Here is a 25,174-nt window from a genome sequence, read left to right on the forward strand (position 1 = left end):
TATTATATTATAATATACTAAATTAAATTATATACCTACTTGGAATAACAATAAGATTGGAATTCGGAATACATACGCATATATAATATACATAACATGATATTATTATTTGAATTATATATGATTATTTTCGAATAACGAGTGTTTCTAGTTTGAAATAAAATTGGAAGAATATATATCAATTATTATGAAATGCGTTGCAGTAGAAAATAACGAAGATATAAATAATATTTTTAAATATCCAAATTTCTACTTTTGAATTTTTTAGCTACTTTTAAATGTCATTTATTTATTTATTGTTCATTATTATACAGATTATTATATAGAAACAAATTTACTGAAAATATGTAAACTGATGTGATGTAAGGTACATATAATATAATTTGGACTTTCCATTTCCGTCCGTTTCGTTGTTCAGATAAGGTTTTAAGAAAGATAAATGGGTCCACAATCCACTTGTTTCAGTTTTCACGCTGGCAGCGCACGTGGGAATTCCTCGTGATAGTAAAAACAGGAAGGTTAATAGACACGAGTACTATCGACCTAGTCGGCTAACGATTATAACAGCATTTTAAAGTACGGTAAACCATGTCGTGGCTTTTTGGGTATCGTAATGCACAACCGCAAGACTTTTCGCAATTTGTACAACCACCGGCATCCGATGGGGCTGGAGGCGGAGATGATCGTGCACCACCGCCTAGAATTTCTCAAATGGAACCGTATCGATTTGACTCGAGTGCTTTAGAAAGAGCAGCATCAGCTGCCAAGGAGCTCGAAAAATCTTGTATGATCGGTTACTTTCATTTTTTCTTTCGATTAAATATTGTTACGCGAAGTTACGTAAGCAAACAACGATTTCTTAGGTTAAGGACCTCATGTTCTGTATAACATGATACTCCGATAATAGTCTAATTCTATGATGATGCAATGATTCGTTATCGAATACCGTCTTCAGAAATTATTTTCATCAATGAAAATAGTTACGAAGCGGTAAACTTTTACGCAACTTGCAATACTTTTATTAATAATTTTTCATTTCTCAATCATTCTATAATTTCTTTCCTTTATTTTTTTTTTTTATTTTTCTCATAATTACGTTACATTGATGCGTAAAATAAAAAATTTTGTAATGTAAGTTATTTGAGTTTTTGCATTTTATTCGGCGTATCTCAAACGAAATTCTTATTCTCTTCTTGTTTTTATAGTGCATGCCAAAGAGGCTTTGGAGCTATCTAAAATGCAAGAAACTACCAAACAAATGGAAAGACAAGCAGAAGTAAAAAAGTACGAAGCTAGCATAGAGCAAATGAAAGCAGAACAAAAACGTATTGACGGTGAGGAAAGGAGAAAAGTCTTGCAAGAAGAAACTAAACAACATCAAATGAGAGCTCAATATCAAGATCAATTAGCAAGAAAGCGATACGATGACCAACTGATACAACAACAGAGAATGAACGACGAAAATTTGAGGAGGCAGGAAGAATCAGTGGCGAAGCAAGAAGCAATGAGGAAAGCGACGATAGAACATGAAATGGAATTGAGACACAAAAATGAAATGAAAAAGTTGGAAGCAGAGGTTAAAGCGAAAGCAAAAATAGACAGAGAAAATCAAGATCTGAATATAGAGCAAATTAGGGTGAAAGCGTCCGAAAAACGAGTAACAGTTTTGGAGTCGATAAAGTGAGTAAAAAAAGAATTTGGGCGTCGATACGATAGCGGAGTTGAATGTATCGAATGATATTTATTGAATATTAATTTCAGAACCGCTGGTTCGGTATTAGGCACTGGTCTCACAGCTTTTCTTCAAGACTGGGATAAAGTTATCGCTGCAGCTGGAGGCTTGTCTTTGTTGGCTTTCGGAGTATATACCGCGAAAGGTACAACGGGTGTCGCTGCACGATACATAGAATCGCGGCTAGGAAAACCGTCTCTCGTTCGAGAAACTTCTAGATTTACAGTATTGGATACGTTGCAGCATCCTATCCAAGCGACAAAGAAATTAAAGACTAAGCAAACCGATGCTTTATCCGGTGTTGTTTTAGCACCAAAGCTCGAAGAAAGATTACGCGATATCGCGATAGCTACGAAGAATACGAAACAAAATCGCGGGATGTATAGAAATATATTGATGCATGGCCCTCCTGGGACGGGTAAAACAATGTTCGCAAAGAAGTTGGCGGAACACTCTGGTATGGACTACGCGATTGTGACTGGTGGTGATTTGGCACCATTGGGTCGAGATGGTGTTACTGCTATTCATAAAGTTTTCGACTGGGCAGCAACATCCAGGAAAGGTCTTTTGCTTTTCATCGACGAGGCGGATGCCTTTTTAAGGAAGCGATCGAGTGAGCATATTTCAGAAGATTTGAGAGCGATGTTAAATGCGTTCCTCTACAGAACTGGTGAGCAGAGCAACAAATTCATGTTGATTCTCGCTTCAAACACTCCAGAACAATTCGATTGGGCTGTAAACGATAGATTAGATGAAATGGTAGAGTTTCACCTACCAGGTCGGGCAGAACGTGAACGTCTAGTTCGACTTTATTTCGACAAATTCGTTCTTCAACCAGCGATCGAGGGCAATAAAAGATTAAAAGTTGCACAATTTGATTATAACGCGCTTTGTAGTAAAGTAGCCGAAATAACCGAAGGAATGTCTGGAAGAGAACTAGCGAAATTAGGCGTCACCTGGCAAGCAGCAGCTTATGCTTCCGAAGATGGTGTATTAACGGAACAAATGGTTATAGATAAGTGTAACGAGGCTGTTAAGCAACACAAGCAAAAGGTGATATATAATTACTTTTTACCGTTCTCACTTTTTTATAATGTTTAGAAATTATTTATAATATTTGTTTCTATTTGCGACTTGTATAGGTTCAGTGGCAGAGCGAACAAGAAAAGCAAGAGGCGAAATCGATTTACGCCACTGAAAAAGAAATAGAGATTCAGCCTATAAAATCCAAGACGCCAGTCGAATCATCATCGGACACAACAACCATAGCGACGGCTTAATTAATTACCGTAATTGCACAAAATGTTGCAAACGATATTTTATTAAGAAATCAATTATTAGTAAACGACAGTGGAGAAGGTGTAAATGATATTGTTACGAGAGGACGTAATTAATACTGACTTTTTGTTTTCTATACAAAATATACGTGTATAAATATTTTAAGGTAGAAGTATATTTGTTGTAAATTCCTAGCTGGATTAAACATTACGTACACTTCTATATATATATACATACATATATATATATATTTGTGTGCGTGTGTGCATGTATTTGTATATAAGAGTGCTTGACTGACAGCGAATAAGCTCTAAGACGTACTTCGGTTACAATTTAATAGAGACAGAAGTCGTACAAATCCTAAAAAACTTACACGAATCATTAAAATTAAAATATGTACTTTAATATTTTACTACCAGTTTTGTCATTTTTTTTTTTTTTTTTTTTTACTTATTTCTAAGTAGTAAGTTTCTTGAGATGTACTGTATATTGTCAATTTCGTATTAGCGAATTTATCGGATTAAATATGTAGTAATTGAAAATTCTCAGGAATCCAGACTAGTAGGTTTTAAATTGATAAGAAATTGTGGAAAATAGGATGCAGGATCATTCAACAGTACTACTAAAGAGTTCATGTACATGTATCCTATCTTATAAAATTCTGTATCTACATTACAATAATCATAGATATATACACATTAAAATAATTCGATATAAACATTTAAGAAAAAACATTTAAGTTCAAGTGTACTCTTATAATTATTAATAAATATTTAATATCTTTTTATTGTTATTTATTTAAAAAATTAAATTCTTTTAAATTAATTACTTATTGTTTGAAAAATAAATGTTCTTTATTACCAACATCGACATTATGTATAAAAGAAATTACAAGCACTAAAATATAAATTCGATTTGAAAAGAAATATTAATTAACATGTTAACACGAGATGTGACATCTGTAATAAAATGAATAGCAAGGAAAGAAAGAGTAAGATAGTGCTAAAAATATAAACTTTTACATATCAAGCGAAAAAAATTATTTTTTCATTAGAAGTATTATTTATTCAAAAAATACCGCTGGTGAGATTAAAATTAAGCTGATACTGTCATATTTAATTTTATATACACATGCAACATTTGCATACTTAACTCTTTCAGTAAATTATATACACTCCCATCTACAAGTTACTTGACGCTTGCATACTTTGAACAAAATTAATGTATCGTACATGTTCGTGACATAATGTAATTTTAATATTTGATATAAATGCTAACTTTATTTTATGATATAGGTCATAGTATAAAATCATGTATATCTTGATTTAATTGAGTAACTTATGGGTAAACAATAAGTATCAATACAGAAAGACGTATTTACATTCAAACAATCACTGTGGTCAAAATAAGCAAGTGTCCGGTGGCTTATGGACAGGAGTGCATGTAATTCTTTCGAACTCTATGTAGCATACAATCGTGCTTAGTACATTCACATTTCGCACGCTATATGAATCGAGCTATGTGAATTTTACGAGTTCATTGATACAGAAGACGCGCAAGTTTTCAAATATACATATATTTTCTCAACTACTTTTCTCAGCATTCAATTATTTTTACCCTCTCTACGTAAATACTGGCAAAGAAACGAATTTAAAATGTATTTAATTTAGAAGAAAAAAAAAAAAAAAAAGAAAGAACGAAAGACAAAGATAATGATATAGAAAAAGCATATTATTTTAATTTTATTTCAATAGGATTGTAAAATCAGTCTCTTCTTAAGAAGATATTTTGTAAAAAGGCACGCACGTACATTTCAGGTTCCCTTTGGTATTTAGTTGGTCTTTACCACTATTTGTGTACAAAATCAATTAGTTACAGTAATTACGTTCAATCTCTAACGCGAAGCCCCCAAATACTTGTTCTTCGGACACCAATGGTTGGTCTTGCAATGGAACTGTATAGGAACTTATTAAGTTGGGTTTCGCCACAGGTAACTTGTAATGATTTCAGTACTGGTTCGGGTATTACACCAAAAACATCCAAATATAACAAAGATGGCATATACGCCAATGTTACGTACGTCGACGGAGGTATACCATAACAACGACTTAGCGACAGATGTTCTAATTTTGACAAATCAAGTAAATTACGGACAGTATTCATTGTAAGCATAGTACAATCGCTCAAATCTAATTCTATCATATTTGGGCAACTTTTCACTAAATCCTTAACATCTGAAACCAGGGAAAAAAAGAAAAATACTGTCACTCGAACTAGCATGACGGATAACCAGATTTAACATAAATTTTCGAAACCACGAAACTTGTACTTACTATCATCTGTAATGGTTTTTCTGCATCCAGCTATATTTAAACGCATAACGGATGAAGGTAACGATTTACAAAGTAACGCCATAGTATCGGCATCTAAACCACACCAAGCCATATTGACAGCATTGAGGCTGAAAATATTAAAATAACACGTTAAAAAACATTTCTCGCTAACCAACGACGCTATTGCAAATAATTTTTCTTACTTTGTAAGCTTCGTCAAATGCTTGATACATTCAATGTCCATACCCTCGCACATCGTTAAATTTAAAATTTCTAAGTCATTATTATCACTGATAGCTTTGCAACATGATCTATTCACTATACACTTTTCTAGAGATAATTTTTTAAGGTATTTACACTTAGATAATAACATAGCCAATCCATCTGGAGAAATCACTGCCATCGAAAGGTCAAAGTACTGCAGTTTACTAATATAACCGTCGATAAGAACTTCACTGTTTTCAAGAAATACAGGATCTGCAATTTCTGCTTGTGCAAGTCGAAGTATTTGAACACCTCGTGGCAAAATATGACCCAATGTACCTTCGTTCAAGACTTTACTGCCTAAATCCAACCTGCTCCATAACGCTTCGTCTCGCGCTATTTGACACCATCGTTTACAGACCAACATGGAACGTACCTAACAAAAAAAAGAAAAAAGAAAAAAGAAAAAAAGAAAAGAAGACAAAAAAATAGAGAGAGAGAAAAAGGCGAACAGGACATAAAATATTTGATGTTACTCATATGCTTTGCCCATTAATTATCTGTGTTATTTATTTCTATTAATTTGTAATCTTACCAGACATTTCTTTGGAAGCCATTTTAATATCATTAAAATCATCTCATCGGATAATTTGTTAAACTTATTTTCGCCAAGGATCAAAGGTTTTCTTTTTCTCCTACATAGATAGAACTGTTCAAGACTACTTTCCCTGGTTGAAACATTAAGATTGTCTTTAGGAAAAGTTTCTTTCGTATCGATAAAATTATCTATTTCCACCCTGGGGGAATAACCAGATTCGTTTCCACTTGTCGAATACGTTGCAAATTCATCCAGTTCGTACGGATTGGAATCCAATCTTCGAGTAGCTTCCAAACTTTTGAAAAATACGTTAAGAAATGTATGAACACGTAAGCAAACCGATGAAAAGAATTTTTACAGTTAAAATACAAACCTGTCTATACTAGTGTTATCCAAGCTGGAACCTCTATAAATGCACTCTTGACTTTGAGAATCTTTCATCTTTTTACATTGCCCATTGTTATCCAATATAGTAGGCGAGATTGTTTGTTCCAAAGAATGAGATTTTTTTGTACTTTCACAATTCGATGCTTCATCTTCTAACATACTGACACCCATTTCTTCTAAGATTTCAGGTTCTACAAGGCTCGTATCACCAGAATACGACCATTTTGCACTATGTTTGGAGATACTGTTCAAACTGTCGTTTAAGTTGTTATTACAGCTGTCGTCTAAGCGTAGTTGTTTGCTGTCAAACATATTTGCATGTACAAAATTAATTACCAACAAGCTTACGTTTGCATAGTATGATCAGATAAAAAAGAGAGTAGAAAAAGGGCAACCTGTTCCACCAGGGTGAAGGAGGTGATCCTTTGGACATAGTAAATTCTAAGTCTTCCTTAAGACTAGTATGTTTTGTCATGCAGAAGTGCACAAATTGTGTAGAAACCTACAGATTGGCATATAGGAAAAATTATGTTCGACTTACATCATAAATAGCTCGATATTTGTAGGTCAAAGGGCACTGTCAAACTGAACATAAATAGAACTTCTAATTACAAATAGATGGACAAAAAAAAAAACTGGTAATCCACATCGACCAGAATGTACACCAAGCAATTTTTAGTAAACATTTGTATTTGAATCTAGTGAGTATAAATAATCATACGAGTAACTGAACATGATTAATATAACTCGTAGTTAGTGAAAATCACTAGAGGAAAGCAATTTAAAAGATATGGTGCGATAAGGATGGAATTAGTATAGCTATTAACTGGATATTTTTAAAGAAATATTTGTGAGTTTGATAATTTAGTAATTATACTTATAAATCAAAAAACACGATCTTCCCACTATCTTACTAAAAGAAAAAAAGAAACTACAAAAGCATCGAAACAGAAGAAATTACGTTGATTCAACCAATTCTCCAACCGACAGTTTATTAATTTTCCGAATGAAGAGAAAAAATAGTTTTTTTGTGGTAGAGCAACCAGTCGAAGAACGTAATTGGGAAAAAAAGTGATTTCAATATTTTTCGTTGGTGAATTTGTCATTTATAAACTTGGAGTATCTGGAGTGACAAACAAATCGTGAACGAATTTTGATCTTTTCGATGAAAAGAATGAAAATTTGTTATATCTTGCGAATAGATTTGGCAAGAATTATTCACTGGGAAAGGTTCTTAACCTTACCTGTGGGCGCGAAATATGCACCTGCATCACCCTGAGCAACAGGTAAGAGAGATGTATACGATGATTACGAAAAACTGGGTAGTTTTGTTTCGAAGGCGGGAAATTGCAGTAAAATAAGATTACCTTTCGGGAGGCGAAAATTCTTTGGAATCCTCGAGACAGTGCTCGTTGAGCCTCGTGTGCTCCGCCACGACAGAATTCATTTTTGGCGGAATCCGGTCACCGTAACCTTTTTTCGATCGCCACTGGTTCCACGCATGGAAAACAATCGTTAGCGACGAATCCCAATTGCTCGAATAACTCGCGACCATTCGATCTATTCCCTTGGTCTCTTATCCGATTGGTTGACGGTTCAATGATCTCGAGACGGCGGGAAATTGAGGGATCGATCGTGCGCGCCAACTGTTTAACATTACTTACTTAAACTCTAAACCATCCGATCGGCGCTGCTATGTTTTTTCCGATTGTTATTGTTTTAAAAGTTTGCGTAACCGCGACTGCTTCCTTAGAGACTTCGATCCGGCCGATTCCAAGTCGGAAAATTTATTTTCATTTCTACTCACCCTGTTTCTATTTATTACAAGTTGTTTCGTTTACGTTTTAACGAACGTACGTGCGTATAGCTTTTAACTAAAAAATCTAATAAATAAACAAAGGAATTTGTCTCTGGCAATATTTATATGCATACGTCGCTACTTCGATTCTCTTAATTTTCGATCTTCCGTTTCTCGTTTCGCACGTTTGTCCCGAAATTGACTAAATCGGACGTTTTTTTATGGAAGTCGAATCGAGATCGAAGCGGCTGCAATCCTCGTTCGTGCCACCAGCCGTACCTGAAATCGGAATCATTGATCGATTAAAATAGAATAAAGAGAAACGAAGAAAGAAGAGCCTTGTATCGTTCTCATAAGATTTAAATTACGCATTGCTGCTAAGTAAAACTGGTGGCCGTCTACCACTTGTGCCACCGTTTTCCTGCTCTTCCGTACTTTTCTCCAACGTACGAACCGTGTTGAAATTGTTCGCTCTATTTTCGTATTCCTTCGAGTAAAATTTTGGTGTGATCGATTCTCCTGTAATTGTAACACACTATCTAATCGATATCATAGTTTTTATAATAATAAATAATAATTTCTTAGTAAATAGATTTTCTTTGTTCCACGCGATAGGAAAACGATACGTTTTAAAAATCGTATAAACTATACCGTTGATTTTCGATACACGTATGTTCGATTTGCCAATTAATCTATCTTTGGAAAAGCCTAATTTAAAAGGTGGTAGTTTTTCTAATTGTTTGCCCACCGCGGATGAGTTGGAACCGTGAGAATTCGTTCGATCCATAGTTGTCCTGCTCGACCTACGGCGACGACGACAGTTACGTTTATCGAAGATCAGCTGTGTCGCGTTAACACGGATGACAATCTATACAATGAAGGAGATGCAGGTGGGGATATATTTGGTCGATACGCTTCGGAGCAATAATACACGTACATTATAAACGAAAGGAAACAGGGATGGGAGTTGTTTCGCGTCTTGCGTTGCCTGCGTTCACCGATCGTCACATTCATTTACATACATCGTAATTCATTTTCCTCGAATTCCCACATCAGTCAGTTATTTTCGACCCAAGTCGCTTCGAGGTCATGGGACATGGGGCGCGGTACATGTTTATTTAAATTTAAAGAAACATCGCTATTACCAAGTTTCATAAGATGTCAACGTGAGATAATCATTCTGACAATCGAATTTCCACCATCAAACATTTCTGTGTATCGTGACAAATCAAAGAATATTCAAGCATGAGTTAGAAGGGCGCTCTGTATATTTAAGCTATGCAATTTCGAAGACGTTATAATCCAAAATGAACTTCTTCTTTTGCAGTTCAGTTGCGTGTACTTGGAATTCAAATGGAGCACCACATTTTGATCAAAATTAGAGAATCAAACCTTGACGACTTACAATTGAGTTTGAAATAAAATCCAACGAATTAATCGGAAGAATTGTACCGTGTGTCTTTTGTTCGACAACGATCGTGGCAACAAATCGAGGAAAGTATTCTTGTGGCAAGCAACGATACCTTCGTAGGCGAAGCTATTAAACAGAAAGGAGCAATATATGCGTATAGGTGCTAGTTTATCGATTAAATGCTATTTTATTAGGAAGCTTACAAAGTTTTCATAAGACTTGCTCGCTTTTACACGGAAAAAACAATGCCGTTCGCAACTCGGACAATTCCAAGTTTTGAAAATGTTTCTCTTCCTCTCTTTCTCTCCCTCGTTCTTTCTTTCACTATACTCTCTCTCTCTCTCTCTCTCTCTCTCGTATCTTGAGTTCGAATTCCAGCCAAAATTACTTCGTAAGAGATTGTGTATTTTGGAAACTGTTTCTGTTCGTACGATCGAAAAAAAACCATACATACATATGTATAGAGTTAGCAATAATGCTTCACACTTACAATATTTTCGTATGGTAAAATGCATTCTCTCCATTCTTACCATCATCGTTGTCCGTTTTCTCTTTCTCGGTTGGTTGGTCGGTTTCCGTGCAGAAGAGAATCCTAAAATTTCGCGGTTTTTTTTTTCACAGAAAAAATGGACGAGCATCGTCCACACGGTCAGTTTGTTACTTTTGACTCGATATAGCTGATAGGTCATGCAAAAATCGACGAAGGAGAGCAACGACGGGCTTCTTCGTGAATATCGATAAAACGTAAAGGAATCGCAACACGCACCTTCAGGCTTGCGAATAGCTAAAATAAGAAGCAGACGAGGAAAAAAAGAAAAAGAAAAGGAACTGACGTTCGTTTAAAAAACATTCGTAATATTCTTTATTCGTCTTTTAAGGGCCTTTTTTCTTTTTTCCTCTCTCTCCCCCTCTCCCCCTCTTTTTATACTGCTCTTTTGTATAATATAAAAAAGAACGTAACAAAAATGCTGCTTCTTCCGGGACATACAACAGCGTACAATAGCACGCACCAGCATGCAACGCGCTTCTTTTTTCTTTCGTTTAAGATTAGGAACCGTAGTTCGAAGATGCCAGGGCGGTAATGCGAAACAAGATAGGTTTGCTGCGTATTGCCAGGAAGAAACTCACAAGTAACGTTGCGCATCTCGTGCGTATACTGTGTTAGCATACCATTGGGATATGTTCGCAATACTCTTTCACCGGTTCTTATAATTTTCGATCGATCGAAGATCGTCAACGTGCCGATTATACGATCTATTAGAAAGTTACGCGTCGTTTAAATTTTAAGCGGGAATCGTTCGACTTTGAGAATGGGGAATACGCATGCGATATCTTAGTTTTTTCTTTATTGGAATAGTATACGCTTTAAATCGCTATATATCACGCTGTTCGATGAACCAGCAAACGAAATTCTACGCTACAGACGCGTTTGCGTATACATCGTCCTAAACATAAATACGAAACAATTATAAGACGCGCGAATTTTTTTCACGATGATCGAAGAAAGACTCGTCGATAGAGTAGCGCAGTAATATCTTACCTTAACTGTTAATTTTACAAACCTATACAAAGGTGTTTACCATTTCGCTTATAGGCTAAATATTGTTTTATCATTCGAGCTTGCAACGACACATACGCACACGCATACGCATTAACGAACATACAAATATATACATACATTCGTACACGCATACAAAATACACAAAATACACATGCTCTCCAGCATGTACACTTTCGCACTCGGACGTAAATTCATTCGCGCTATTACAATTTATAGATCTATATTATTATGGCCATGGATCCTTAGTGCGATTCGGTTGCTTTCCTTGACGCAAGACTTGTCGCTGCTCGTCCTTTACTCTACGTACTCTCTTCTTGCATTTCAATGTTTCTTCGACAAATTATTATCGTTATATATCGCTAACATACTGATGATACACGTTTGTTACGACGCACGCTCGATCGATATCGAGATTTTATCGACATTTTTATCGAGATTTTTATCGAGATTTTTATCGAGATTTTTATCGAGATGATGGCAATTTGAGGGAACGCTAATTGAACGAAATACTTTGTAAGAAAAACATACCGTGTGAAAAATGGATATCGGTCGAGAATGCATTCAGTTTTCATGAAAATATTGCATTACCAAGGCTGTGATTGGTTACGCCATACGTTATTGTAATCGAACAAACGAAACGAATAATAAAAATGCATCGCTAGAAAATCGAAAAAGAAAGATGCGTAGATCCTAAAGAAAGGCGTCCATTGATAACACATGACAATAATGCTGAGGAATATTGTAACTCGAAAGATACGATCCCGCGCAAATGGTAACGTATTCTTCCAGTCGTCGTTATTCTCTTGTTCGCGCGCATACTCCTTCGGTCACGCGTCATCGTATTTTTCAATTTGTGAGAAAATTTAGGGAAAAAAAAAAAAAAAAAAGAAAAAGGAAGAAAAGGCCAAGAACTCGCGGTATATTCGTGTTTCTTAATGGTTTTCGTGATTAAAAAAGTCACGGATGTAATTAACGTGTAATGCTTTTTTTCGTTTCTACGTCGTAAGCACATGCAAACAACGATGCATGCGTATTCATACATAATTTTTCTCATTACGAGAAATCGCTAACGCTACTTCCGCTAACAAATGTTTTCATTTTCAAGGGAATTGCCAATTTTCCTTGGAACTTGAAACATTTGGATGGACGAATTTGATGGTGTAACCGTAACCAAACATTTGTTAACGATCGTTTATACGCATTAGTCTCTGTGGCGTCTGTTGTCCATGGGATTCGAATAAAATATGTATGTATGTATGTATGTATGTTGATGTATATGGCAAAATGATATCTGCTATAGGAGAGTTCCGTTTTATGATCCTCCATCCTTGGGAGGAAAGTCTAATAACGCTGCTGTCGAGATATTTGCGTCGACTATTAGTCTGTGTATATGCAATGTATATCGTAATGTCATTGGACAAAGCTTTTCAGGGTTAATTCGTAAGAAGAAAGAACAAGTAACGATTAATTTTCAACCCTGGATGGACTTCGATCGCATACAGACATTATAAGCTCTTTTTCCTCATTCTTTTCTTCAAACACGATAGTGTGTATGTAATTTGTAACAAATTTGCGCAGCTCATCGTAACTGCCCTGAGTAAAGAGTCTCCCCGCCATACAACACGACTCTATGCAACTATGATACGTAAAATAAATCGAAACGAGTTGTTCGTTTACCGTTCGGAGGAAAATGTTCGCAATTTTTCATCGTTTCGTTCTTTTCTATATTATTTGCTTACGATATCAATCCGAAAGAACACGCAAAATTTTATCCATAAAAATGTCCTTTACACGATACGAAAGTTCTGTCAAACTTGACGATACACGACATTGGAAATTTGTAGCGTCACGATCTTCCTCTGCATCGTGTACCGCGAGGTAATGGGAATGCGAGATATTTACATTTTATGACAACGAAAATCATCAGACGGAACAAGAGAGATCGATCATAATCGACAGAGTAAACGCGTAGTAGGTGGGCAGACGATAGAACGACGTTTCGTCGATAAAACTCTACAAAAATACGTAACAGTAATTAATTGGATGTGATATTCATGTAATCTAGGTTCTTTGAGAAAGTTTGTCCGTTAACGTGCGTACGCACGCGCACGTTATCGGATGTGACTCTCTCCCTCTCCCTCTCCCTCCCTCTCTTTCTCTCATATTCCTGCTCCATGTACTTTCCCTTTTCTCTCTTTCGCTCCGTATACTCTTAATCACTTACGACGCAGGTACAATTTTTTTCTGTATTTTTTTTTTTCTTTTTTTTCCTTTTTGTTAAACTAATCTTTTAATCTTCCTTACGTACTAACTCTCTATGAAGGTGCTTAAGAGAAAATTACAAAAAATGGCCGTAGTTGTCGTCCCCTTTTTCCCTTCGATACAAATGCGCGTTGTTCCTTCCTTGGAATTTGCTTTACAGTATTTTCGAACTTACACTCTACTACATTCTTAGAAACCTACTGAGCAAACTATTTGTAACATGCACCAAGATGCGCGGTTTACTCTTCTTACCGCTGCTTTTTTTTTCTTTTTTTGTTTTTTTTTTTTTGGTTTTTTTTTTCGTCCGAAGATGCGTTGCTGTAGCTGCTTTTCATAATTCTCGAACAAGTTATCGTTAAAAAAAGAAAAGAGAAACGTAACTCGGAGATATTTTGTTGAATAATAGCTATAGTTGCAAAAATATTTAAGGCCGAACTAAAAAGAAATCGATTTAATAAAAAGAAACGAAGCAAATATACGCGTACACGATCGGTAAAAATATTCATCAAAATTATTTTTTTTTTTCTTTCTTTCTTTCTTTCTTTCTTTCTTTTGCGTCTCTGTATATCCGTTTCGATAAATTGATATGAACGAGCATATACTATGTATGTACTTTTCTAGATATCATATAATAGCGAAAGTACAGAAACGTTGTATATCTAATGTGACTTATTTTTTATATTATGCTATATGTTCTCGTCTAACGGATACCGACAGTGGAATGTACATATTACAAATTTTTTTTCATTTTTGTACGTTCCTTCAAGTTCTGTGCTAAATGTAATCTGAACCGAAATTAAAAGATGCGCGATCGTTCAATTTTTCGTATGTACATATGTATGTGTATCGAATCTGTGCTGCCTCTGCTTATGTTCGTTCATACTATTTAACGAATGTATCGTATAAAAGAACGTTCAACAAATAAACCGAACGAATAGCTTGTATCGATTTAAAAAATTTGTAGCGCAAAGACGAGGAGCATATTGAACAGACTCGTCGAAACGAAACAAGAGCACAAAAGAAAAATGGAGAAAAATATAAAGTTAAAGATATATTCGGACACGATATTTCTCTGAATTCTGTAGGAAATATAGAAATTCAGGAAAAATTATTGTCTGATCGAGTGTTGTGTATCGTTGGCGTCGCGCGTGGTTAATCGTGTATCGGAGCAAAGACACGTCGTTTTATGTCGTCGCTCCGTGTGTTGCTGTATAGATATGTTCGTGTGTGTGTGTGTGTGTGTGTTTAATAACCGTCGATCGTTGCGCGAATCATTGTAACGCAGCTCTTGTTATTTTTAATGAAACACAACCTTCGCTTAGCCAATCGTAATGTCGCACTTATGTCATTGTTACTCTTTGTCAATTAACGATAGATAACATTACTGTACACGCTTTCTTCGTATCCGTGTAAACATGAATTATACGCGCTACCAAGAAAGGAGACTGTCGTTTCGTTCGTAGGAATGTCACCTTTCAGCCACTAACGGACTCGATAACTGTTTTGTTGGTCTGACGTTCGAGTAGATCCGAACGAGCTTTTAAACGGCGCTGCATCAGACGACTCTCGCTCGGCGGTGACAAACCCAACACCTGAGGTACCGACGTTTCCTTGTAGATCAATCGATTCTTTGCCATGATTTTCGAATCGGTCAGATCGGTACTCGAACGAATCGAACAAGATTTCAAGCGCGAGTTTACGTCAAATTCGTTGGAGGAATGAGTCGCGCAAACCTTACTGTGTTCCGATAATTCACTGTTCGAGTCGGACATGTGCCCGTAAGGATGGTTATCTTCGTCCGTCGACGAAGTGGATAATCTCGGTTCCCTCTTCTCCGCCAAATTCTCCAAATTTACGGAAAAATGTTGAAATATCACTCGGTTCACGGCTATCGCCGATTCGGCGAACGCTGACAGTTCTCTAGCAGAATTATTCCTCCTATAAAGAGAAACGTATCCGTTAATTTCATTTCTTACGTTTATTACGCGTATTACCGCATTACGTTAAACTAATTCGCGACTGAAATCTCTTACGTCGATTGATACAACTAGCTAAAATTGATCGATCGGTAAATACCAAGAATAACGAACCTGATAATACTAGGAGTTACGAGAGATTTTTCTGTATTTTCAACGGAGCTTGGGCCGGGATTGATCCACGGATGTTTCAGAATACTCTCGGCGCTGAACCTTTGACGGGCTTCTTTGACCAGCAAGCCCCTGATCAAATCCTTCGCATCTTCCGAAATACACCTCCATTCGTTATCCGGAAATTCGTACCTGCCTTCTTGAATACTGCTAAATAGAAGGTTTTGGCAATCCTCGCAATTTTCTCCTCTCTCCCAACCACAATCGGATCCGCAATTTCCATAAAAAGGTGGATAACCGCAGAGGAGTATATACATAATCACACCAAGGCTCCAGAGATCGCAACGCTTATCGTAATAATTCGCTTCCCCGGTGAAAGCTCCCACAACTTCTGGAGCCATGAAGTCGGCGCTACCGACTGGCGTCAAGAGTTGCGGCGTAGCTATAGGACTCGACAACGAATTGTTGAACTTGATACCCGAACCAAGATCGAAGTCGCATAATTTAATCGGTATCAGCTTATCCGGACACACGCACAAAATGTTTTCGGGTTTCAGATCCCTATGGGCGATACCTGATAACAGCAAAGATAACGCGTTCGTTAAGAGGATAAACTTGAAGGTGTTGCACGTGCATACCGTAATCACACACCGGATGTGTATGTTAATTAAAATAATTCAAATAAAAGTGGCTTTACCTTTCTTGTGAAGGAAATTTAACGCGCTTGCGATTTCTTGAATTATCTCGCTGGCTTCCCGTTCGGTGAAATGAACTCTTTCTTGTATCCGGCTCAACAGTTGGCCACCGTTTATTTTCTCGAATACCAGATAAAACTTTTCTTCGTCTTCGAAAAACTCAATCAATTGGATGATATTTGGATGGCCCTGGCAATGATGAAACGTTTCCACTTCTTTGAACACACGTGCTCGTGCGTGACCGGGAATTTTGTCGATAATTTTAACAGCATACTCCAGATCGGTATAAAGCGACCTACAAGTTTGAACTGAAGCGTAAGCACCTTCTCCAAGAACTTCGCCGGTCAATTTGTACAGTTCTGAAACAAACACGCAGTCGTAGTTTAATACTAATTTTATAACTGCAGTGATACAACAATAAATAAAACGTAATAGAATAATTTCGAGAACGGAGAGGAACATAGAAAGGAATATAATAAAAGAGGGGAAAAGGGGATAGAAACGAATAGGGATGGAGAGGGGAAGGAGAGGCTGGATCAGAGAGAGAGAGAGAGAGAGAGAGAGAGAGAGAGAGAGAGAGAGAGAGGAGCGAGGTTGACCAAAAATAATCGCATCGCGTCACGTACGCCAAAACGAACAGAGTTTCGTAGTAAGCACAACATCCTTTATTATCGCGTTTATCGGAGTAACTCGTACTTTATTCAAAGCAAAGATCGCTAGTACAGTAACGTAAAATTCGCGTAAGATTCGGATCGCGTCTATTCTTCTCTGTATATTCTATAGTGTAATTAACATTACGATGCGTTATCGGAGTTCAAAGAAACGAAAGACGCTGTTGTTAGATACAGCATCGTTACGTTGCTGAATATCGACGATTCTAAAAAGGATCGATCATAGCCGAGAGCTCCGCCTATAGCGCGATCGATCGTCTAATCGGAAGAGTATCAACGAACGAATCGTTAAGAGTTTCGTACGCGTATAACTAATATATTTTTTCTGTTTTTTTTTTTTCCTGACCGAGAACTTTCGATCTCCGTTAGCCGTTGCCCGACCCTCTCTCGTCGCGTGTCCGCTTGCTTCTTGCTTCCTCAATAACGACGCAATAACGCGACGCTTCCGTTTCATTCTGTACGGCTGCTCGTTCGTTTGTTCATTGCCTGGTTACAACGTTACAACGTTACGTCGCTTCGGTGTATCGTAAGCTGCTATCAACTCTCTTTTTACCTTTCCTTTTCTGTTCCCTAATCAACAGTTTTGCTCTCCCCTTAGCTCCCACCCATTTGCCTCTCGCGCCAAAGATACGATTCTCTCTCTGCTTGGCAACACCGCCGACGAATACCTAGCAACCAGAAGCCGATAATACATTTTCATGCCTCCACCGTCTCTCCGCTGCCTTTCCTTCTCCCCCTCTATGTTAAATTGCACCGCCGCACCGATTCTATTGTACACGTACACATGGCATATATTCTTCAATCCGACGTCCTGATGCATAACCTATGCGTTTTATTTGATTCTCATAACATACACTTAACACCGTAAAGTGTGTATTTACCAGTGATATTTCTATGATCCTTGTTAACTAGTTTCGTATTGCGAGTAAATATAATCGACGATATAGGGAAACGGAACACTTTGTAAGTTTGACAATTTTAGCATATTTAACGAGTACGCGTTAGAATACACGTGACTGTTGATCATACGAGGATTTGATCTGTGTATAACGATAACGAACAAGGGACCGCTTGAAACAAGAAGCTGCGAGTTACGAGACTCCCCCGACTGGGAAATATCAAACGAAGCAAGAGTATCATCCAGGAACGAGTAACATAGAGATATAACATTTTTACACGAAGGAAAGATGGAAGTATCTCATAGGAAGAAAATTATTTCGTAACAATAAAATTGTGAAAACTACAAAAGAATTACGGTTAAAAGATGCGCGTGTACGTGAGAGTAAACGATGGAAAGGAACGAGGGGAAAGGATAATAAAGATTAGAAAGAGAAGGTAGAAATCTGAAGAGGCGATGGAGGAGCTCGAGACTCGAGACGTATCGACGAGTTAACCCGTGGCCCAGATTTGAACGTATACGGGTGCGCTCATGCCTAGTTTACTACTAGCAATACGAAACGGAAGCTTCTCGAACACTGAAATTCTACTAGTCTACTGAACTGTACGAAATCGATCGTATAACGTGACATAATAGTTTCGACTAATCGATTCGGCTAATAATTTTTCAAAAGGAGGTTGTGTATTCGTTTAATCCAATTCTAGAATACACGATAGACGAACTAAAAACCGAATCAAACGACACATCGTCCAAATAATCGAATAAAACAAATACGCTTTGCTATTCGCTTTTTAGTTTGTCCGATATCTTGTTTTTCGCGACTATTCTCCGATCTTAAACCGTCCGAAGCCTTATGTCGCTTCTACATCGACGTTCAATGCTCGATTTAATTTTTGCTTACAAGATACTTAGTGGCCCTTGCGAGTGGCCCCGAAATTACATCACAATTCAATTTATGGATACATCGATCCTCTATTAGGCGTTGTCTTCTTTTTAGATAGGAATCGCACCGTACTCTTTATACGCAATAAAATTGTTTAAATAAGCTTGTTATAAACGTTAATAATCTTTACTACGAATAAATCAACTTTTTCTGTACTTCCTACGCCTTCGGGCGTGCTTTACTTTCTATTCCCCCGCGGTAACTACTTTTCATATTGTAGCAAGCGATGTATTTACTATAGGTAGTACAGTCCGCATATATTTTTATTATTATTATTATTATTGCGAGAAAAAAATCGAGATTGCGCGCATAATCGACTAATATATTCGTTTCGTATGAATTTCTCAAAGATTCTAAATTTGTATAGGATAACACACCTGCGTGAGGTGAGTCATCGAAGCACGAGTGACAGATCGTTAACACAAACACGTGTCCGCAGTCAAACGACGAATTGACTGTTTACTATTATTTACATTTCTACCTTGCCGTAACCCACCCTGATCGATCTTTGCACTCTTCTCCTCTTTATTTCTTTTCTCTTTTTTTCCCCGTTGATTTTCGTACTATATGATAACATAATGGTACACGTTAGAAAAATCTTTGTATCCTACTTATATCGTTCGACCGAAGTAGCTGAATTAAAACTACGTACATGCGATCTTTGATAGGTATGTACATCGAATCTCGAGATCAACCAATGAGAAATTTTTCAAAAATATATACGTTTATAAGAAGAATTATTCGATAATCGCTACGCGATAAATGAGCGATAAACTATGCGTATGTTGTCGTTGGCCGAACAACGCGCACGCTATTCGATGAAGTCGACCGGGAAGAAATTCTTTGCTGCTCGGCCAACGACACAAGAACAGTACCCGAATATTCAATTACCCATCCACCATTATCGATATTTATCACAGCGCGAGAGTCTACAAGTTTTTTCGTTTTCTCGCAGCGTGTCACGAGTCTTTCCGCGGATGAAATTTTACCTTGAAAACAAGCTGACATCAAAGACGATCCAGAGCGTTTCTTCTTGCGTCTTTTGCGCCTAGCTTCCTCTTGTCGAGCTTGCACGGCGCTCATTGATTCTCCCGTGGAATTCACAGTCTCTCTACAACTTGCTTCTTCTAAAACAAAACAAAAATTGTTGATATATGCTCGATTAATTGCAAGATGTTCTAAGACTAAACATATATAAACGTATATGGTTAAACGTTCATACGAGAATGTACGTATAATATCACAATATCGTAACACAGTAATAACTAAATTATAGTATAATTATAGATATAAATAATATGGAAATCACGTGGGAAAACGAATAGAAAGTGTTGCCGTTCTTCGTTCGTTATTCTCGTTTTATAGAGTACATGAAAAAACATAATCGCAAAATTAAACGATGAATATCTGTTCTATGTGTAAATTGTTATAGAATTAAAAACGAGCCGTGTCTCGTGTTTTATAGCTACAGTAGTAATTATCAGGGACAAACGAAGAATAATAAAAACAGAAAGAAAAACTGACCGAGAGTATAGAAAAGTAATATGTAGAAAAATTTTGCAAAGTCTCGATATACGATAATAAGCGGGAATCGGGCAACTCTTGTTTATCCGTGAAAACAATTTCTCGAGAATCAACCGACCAAGTATATACATACATATGTATGTACATAGATACATACACGTGACGATCCCACGCGTTCATTAACGCTATATCAAATGCGACACGGCTTGTTTATTTGTACACGAAAATATTACAAATCTTAAAAAATTACAAACACCAGTACGTTACGCATTTCGCTCGATACATATTAATAATATTTATATTAGCAACCATGGACGATTACATTATTTGATTCGTTCCTATAACTGAATGTATAAATACATCGTTACGGTCGAGTTAACGCGACTTCTATCTAGCGTCATACACTCTCTTGAAGGAAATTATAAAATGTCGATAGAGTCTTCGTTGGCCGTGATATACACGTGCAAGCGAAGAAGGCACGACGAATTTTGTAAATAATACGACACGTTGAAACACGAAGCTAGTTTCAAAAATTTTTTTTTTTTTTAATACGGCTTTCTGATTTAGGTGCACAACAAGTTAGCGAGAACCATGTGAAACCATCTGTCGTTACGCAAGAAAAACTACGATTAAAAATTAAGCGGAGCGTCGAAAAGTAGCATAAAAGATGTTTAAAAGGTCAAGATCAAGTTGACTAGACGCACGAAGCTGTTCGATGAAATATGAGGAATCGCGCGTGATCACCGTATTTGCCGACAACGCGTGGGTCATCGAGTAACACCGCGTCTGCAAATATGTATTTAATGAATCGATAAAGAGCGACGATCTTTGTTTCAATTTCAAACTCGCAACTCGAATTTAAACGATCCGATCGACGACGAGTGTTTGAATCTGTCGCGAACAAAAGTTCGCGTTTATCGGCGGAAAGATCCGACCGAAAGATACGTTTACTTTCAATATGCAATCGAATAAAGGTTATCGCGTTCTGATATCATAAATTCTCTCGGTACGAAAATAATCGCAATCTCAACGTGCCAAAAAATGATTTAGCCCCGGTCAAATACGATAGACATCGTGGTTAATCGTTAACGTTGAAGCGAATCGCAATTTGGCCAAGAGCGAATGTGTATACTCTTCTGTTGCCTGTATCAACGATGCGATGCAACGCAATGAAACTCGATGCAAGAAGAAACACAACCAAGCACGGCAAGTACCAAGAGCTCAGGGTTCAATGACTGGCACAGAAAAGGAACGCCGCCATCTTACGCGAGATATACACACGTACGATAATGTTGCTGTATCCGCAAAACCAGCGACAATCGTCCATTCGATATAAAAAACCTAAACGTAAATCTATATATATACATATGTATATATAGAGAACGAGGTATATTTCCTTTCTCGTCTATGAATTTTCACGAAGAAAGAAAAGAAAAGTGGAAAAATAGAAAAAAAAACGCCTCCTTTACGAAATTCAGTTTCACTCTTGAACGTTTGTCTAATGTCATTTCACGCTTGACAATGTGTACAATCGATATACACGAACACTGTATTCTAACTTTAACGCATTTCAAGGTTAAAAATTCTCCGAGGCTCGCTTTTCGACGGATCTAGCAACGACTAATTGTCTTTTCGTTCGCGGCAATACCGTTTGGTCCTTTCTGCGAAAATTTTCAAAACGATCGATCATGGCGTATGCGATATCAATTAGAAAATTGTTACCTTACGATTACGTTTCGCATTTCGAAAGAAACCATTCTCTTTAAAACGAAGAGTATTTACTAACGAATTTGACATGCGCGCGAGGATCTCTCCTCTCCTCTCTCCCTCTCTCTCGCTCCTTCAATTCTTTGTTTGGGTTACCCTTACCGACACCCTTTGCGATTTGCGTCCAACTCGAACGCGAACCGACTAACCCACTTCGACCCTCAAAAATAATTCAACGATGCACGTTGCATCGTCTTAGCGTCGTGTCGCGCTTTCATCCGGCTATGCTTCGTTTTCTTTCATAATACGTATCAACTTTTGCACCCTTCGCTGCACTTTGTCTCGCTGTACATTTTCGTTTCTTATTCCTTCTTACCGATATTGCGAATTTACATTATTTTTATACGTTACGATTTGTTCGATTTCGACGTACGAGAAACGATTTTACAACGAAACATCGAAACAAACGATTGAAACGATAAAAAAAATACGAATAAAGTACACATAAGCGAAATGCTAAGAATAACCTATTACACGCGTCAAAATAACGAGATAAAATACATATGATGTAGTGCGATCGATGTGTGTATGTGTCCATTTTGATACTGTCAAGTTTTTCAATCGGCATTTTTAGGCGTAGACATATACATACATATATGAAGTAGTTAAAAGAAGAGTTAGAACGGTATAGTTAAAAAAAAAAAAAAACGAGAAATGTAAAATTATATTTAATATAAATTAAGTAGGATTCGACGGAAACGTCGATTCGATTATTATAAATGTTTAACGACCGTTCGAATTATATGGTCGTAACTTAGTTATACAAAAATATACCTAACCTACAAGACTAAGTATGCGATAGAGATCTTATTTCGAGTTTTAATTTTTCTGATAGGAACAAATTTAGAACGAATTTAAACGAAAGGTTTCGAGATAGAAAACTCGAAGCGAGAAACACTGGGAACACGGTGCACCGGCTTCGAGAAAGTTCTTCCGTCAACCGACTTCGATTGTCACGTCCCGCGTTTCTCTTCGCCGATTGAACTTGAAAATTTCTATCACCTCGCGCGGATTGCTTATTTTACACGTTTTCTTTCCTTTCTATCCAAATCATACAGTCGATTAATTTAACAGTTAATCGATCGAAATATTTTTCTTTTTCCTCGACCAACGAAGTACGAAGCTCGCACGAAACGAAAACGACATCGCGATGAAATTTATTCGAAACAAAGTGTCGCGTATCGAAAAGTACAGAGAAAAAGTTTAATATAAACGGATGTGTTCATTCGTTTCATCGCATTGTTTCGATTGGTTCATGACATTACCAGCAATGTTAAAATTGTCTCGAATGATTTTCGTATGTCATATCGTTGCGATCGCGTTTGGTTCGAAGTAAATATTTGGACAAGGAAAGATATTCTTACCTCTTGTAACTTCTTGACTCCCGTCTCCTCGTTCTTCCAAGATTTTCTCCACCATTTTTGCACGAAACAATTCCACTTAGTTTCGATGGTTTAATATCCCAAATAAAAGGGGTAAAAGAGGAAAACGTAGTTCTCGTTCGAAGCAAAACTTCGTTCTGCTCCCTTTTCGTCTTCTTCTCTTCGAGTCTCCTTTCCGTTTCGTTTAGCGAACAGCAACGAAACTCTTTCTCCTCCTATCTCTTAATCCGATATCAATAATTATAAAAAAGAGTCAGTCGTATATACAAAAACATGTAAATCCACTAAGTTACTGATATAATCTTTTTTCCCACTATTTCAATTTCTCAAACCACTGTACGTTGCTTTCTTCGATCCTTTCTCTTCTCCCTTTACCGACGTACTCCCGTTTTTGCTTTCGCTCTCTATCTCGCTCGTTCTCGATGTTTCTGTCTCGGGATAATTCGATGTATATCAGTGTCGGTATCACAGATATAAATAAATATATAAAGACTATTTCTCTGTTTCTGTAGCTCTCGTGATTTACAGAAGTGACAAACGATGCTACACTACTATGGTAGATGATACGCGTCGTAGCTGAATCGTTTGAATAAATACTATCACAGACTTAAACACTGCGCGCCTTTTCCTCCTTTTCTTCTATTTCTATCTCTTCACTGTCTTCAGAACTATAGGTATACGAATAGTTCTATCGTCTTGCCTATCACTTTCGAACCGATGAGACGTTTTGTCAGCGGATAAATCTTCTCCGCTGGAACCAAACTCCTCCTCGATTTCCTCTCTATAACGTCGAAACTTCGGCTACTTCTGTACCCTCGAATCTCCTGCTCGTACTCCGAGACTTTTCGCCGGATAAACTAAAGTTTCTCCGTATACGAAAATCTCCGCGGATGGTCGCTGTTCCGTTGTCGGTATCGCACAGCCTTTCGCACGTAGCGGTAGCCCGGCTCGGAAGCGCATTAAAAATCCTTCAGCTAACACATCGAGTCTTTCCTTTTACCTTCCCTCACTGCTCGGCAGTTGGTTTCCGACTGAACTCTGCAAGATGGCCACTTCGCTTACTAACAGCCTGCTCCCCACTCCAACCTCGCTGTTCTCGTCCCGGCACTCCCGGCAGCATCGATGTTGGCTACTCCCACCACGCTCGAGCCGTTCCCTCTAACATCCCCACTCCCGTGTCGTTTTACTTCTACGTAGGATCGGGCGACTTCGTCGACGCCCTCTGAAACGACGCCGCGTCACGTAGCTTCTAGCCAGGGGTTCTCGAACGCTTCGAACTACACTCGCGTAATTACCGAATCGTATGATGCAATCTTTACGTGATTTGCAATTCTATTTTCAATGAATTCATCGTCGGATATTTTATAATCGAATACTTACTTTGACATTTGCTTGTTACCATACAAATTTCGCTTAGAAAGCTGTCCTATGAATTACGAATCGCGATTGAAAGTAGTCGTAAGTAATTTAATACTCGGGCTAACAATAGGAAAATTAAACGTTAAAAACACTTTCCCCCTTTCTTCCTCTCTTTCACTTTTTGACGTTGCTTCTTCCTCTATTTCCTTGAATATTAAATCGATGAAGAACGCTTGAGAATCACTGATTCGCTCTCGTATGTTTGGAATCGACTTGCCGGTAAT

The 25,174-nt window shown here is 37.4% G+C and overlaps 3 protein-coding genes across 5 annotated transcripts; 1 reads left to right on the plus strand and 2 right to left on the minus strand.

The window, feature by feature from the left end:
• Positions 1-451: 451 nt before the first annotated feature.
• Positions 452-3,795, plus strand: Bor (ATPase family AAA domain containing bor). Its single transcript, XM_072019952.1, has 4 exons — positions 452-784; positions 1,206-1,680; positions 1,762-2,785; positions 2,875-3,795. The coding sequence occupies exons 1-4, from the start codon at positions 589-591 to the stop codon at positions 3,010-3,012; spliced, it is 1,833 nt and encodes a 610-aa protein (XP_071876053.1). The 5' UTR covers positions 452-588; the 3' UTR covers positions 3,013-3,795.
• A 44-nt stretch (positions 3,796-3,839) lies between these two features.
• Positions 3,840-8,385, minus strand: Skp2 (S-phase kinase-associated protein 2). Of its 2 annotated transcripts, none has more exons than XM_072019953.1 (6): positions 7,900-8,385; positions 6,519-6,833; positions 6,143-6,440; positions 5,547-5,983; positions 5,344-5,471; positions 3,840-5,244 (listed from the first exon to the last, which is right to left on the minus strand). In XM_072019953.1, exons 1-6 carry the CDS (start codon positions 8,085-8,087, stop codon positions 4,898-4,900), a joined length of 1,713 nt encoding a protein of 570 aa, XP_071876054.1. In that variant the 5' UTR covers positions 8,088-8,385; the 3' UTR covers positions 3,840-4,897. The 2 variants fall into 2 exon arrangements, with proteins under 2 accessions (XP_071876054.1, XP_071876055.1); XM_072019954.1 differs by lacking the exon at positions 7,900-8,385 and adding an exon at positions 6,928-7,121.
• A 1,523-nt stretch (positions 8,386-9,908) lies between these two features.
• LOC139995708 (MAP kinase-interacting serine/threonine-protein kinase 1) lies at positions 9,909-25,169 on the minus strand. Of its 2 annotated transcripts, none has more exons than XM_072019409.1 (5): positions 23,514-25,169; positions 19,848-19,982; positions 16,349-16,705; positions 15,655-16,225; positions 9,909-15,502 (listed from the first exon to the last, which is right to left on the minus strand). In XM_072019409.1, the coding sequence occupies exons 1-5, from the start codon at positions 23,566-23,568 to the stop codon at positions 15,040-15,042; spliced, it is 1,581 nt and encodes a 526-aa protein (XP_071875510.1). In that variant the 5' UTR covers positions 23,569-25,169; the 3' UTR covers positions 9,909-15,039. The 2 variants fall into 2 exon arrangements, with proteins under 2 accessions (XP_071875510.1, XP_071875509.1); XM_072019408.1 differs by having other exon boundaries at positions 19,848-19,985.
• Between the last annotated feature and the right edge of the window lie 5 nt (positions 25,170-25,174).

Source organism: Bombus fervidus, chromosome 16, assembly GCF_041682495.2.
Source record: "Bombus fervidus isolate BK054 chromosome 16, iyBomFerv1, whole genome shotgun sequence".
Taxonomy (NCBI): Eukaryota; Metazoa; Arthropoda; class Insecta; order Hymenoptera; family Apidae; genus Bombus; species Bombus fervidus.

Coding starts and splice junctions, on each gene's coding strand:
- LOC139995708 (XM_072019408.1), bottom strand. CDS start 23,568: ATGGTGGAGAAAATCTTGGAAGAACGAGGAGACGGGAGTCAAGAAGTT. Junction 19,986..23,513: donor GAGTCAAGAAGTTACAAGAG/GTAAGAATATCT, acceptor GTTTTGTTTTAG/AAGAAGCAAGTTGTAGAGAG. Junction 15,503..15,654: donor GTAACTCCTAGTATTATCAG/GTTCGTTATTCT, acceptor TTCTCTTTATAG/GAGGAATAATTCTGCTAGAG.
- Skp2 (XM_072019953.1), bottom strand. CDS start 8,087: ATGGTCGCGAGTTATTCGAGCAATTGGGATTCGTCGCTAACGATTGTT. Junction 6,441..6,518: donor GATAACACTAGTATAGACAG/GTTTGTATTTTA, acceptor ATTTTTCAAAAG/TTTGGAAGCTACTCGAAGAT. Junction 5,245..5,343: donor AAAAACCATTACAGATGATA/GTAAGTACAAGT, acceptor CCCTGGTTTCAG/ATGTTAAGGATTTAGTGAAA.
- Bor (XM_072019952.1), top strand. CDS start 589: ATGTCGTGGCTTTTTGGGTATCGTAATGCACAACCGCAAGACTTTTCG. Junction 785..1,205: donor CAAGGAGCTCGAAAAATCTT/GTATGATCGGTT, acceptor TTGTTTTTATAG/TGCATGCCAAAGAGGCTTTG. Junction 2,786..2,874: donor TTAAGCAACACAAGCAAAAG/GTGATATATAAT, acceptor CGACTTGTATAG/GTTCAGTGGCAGAGCGAACA.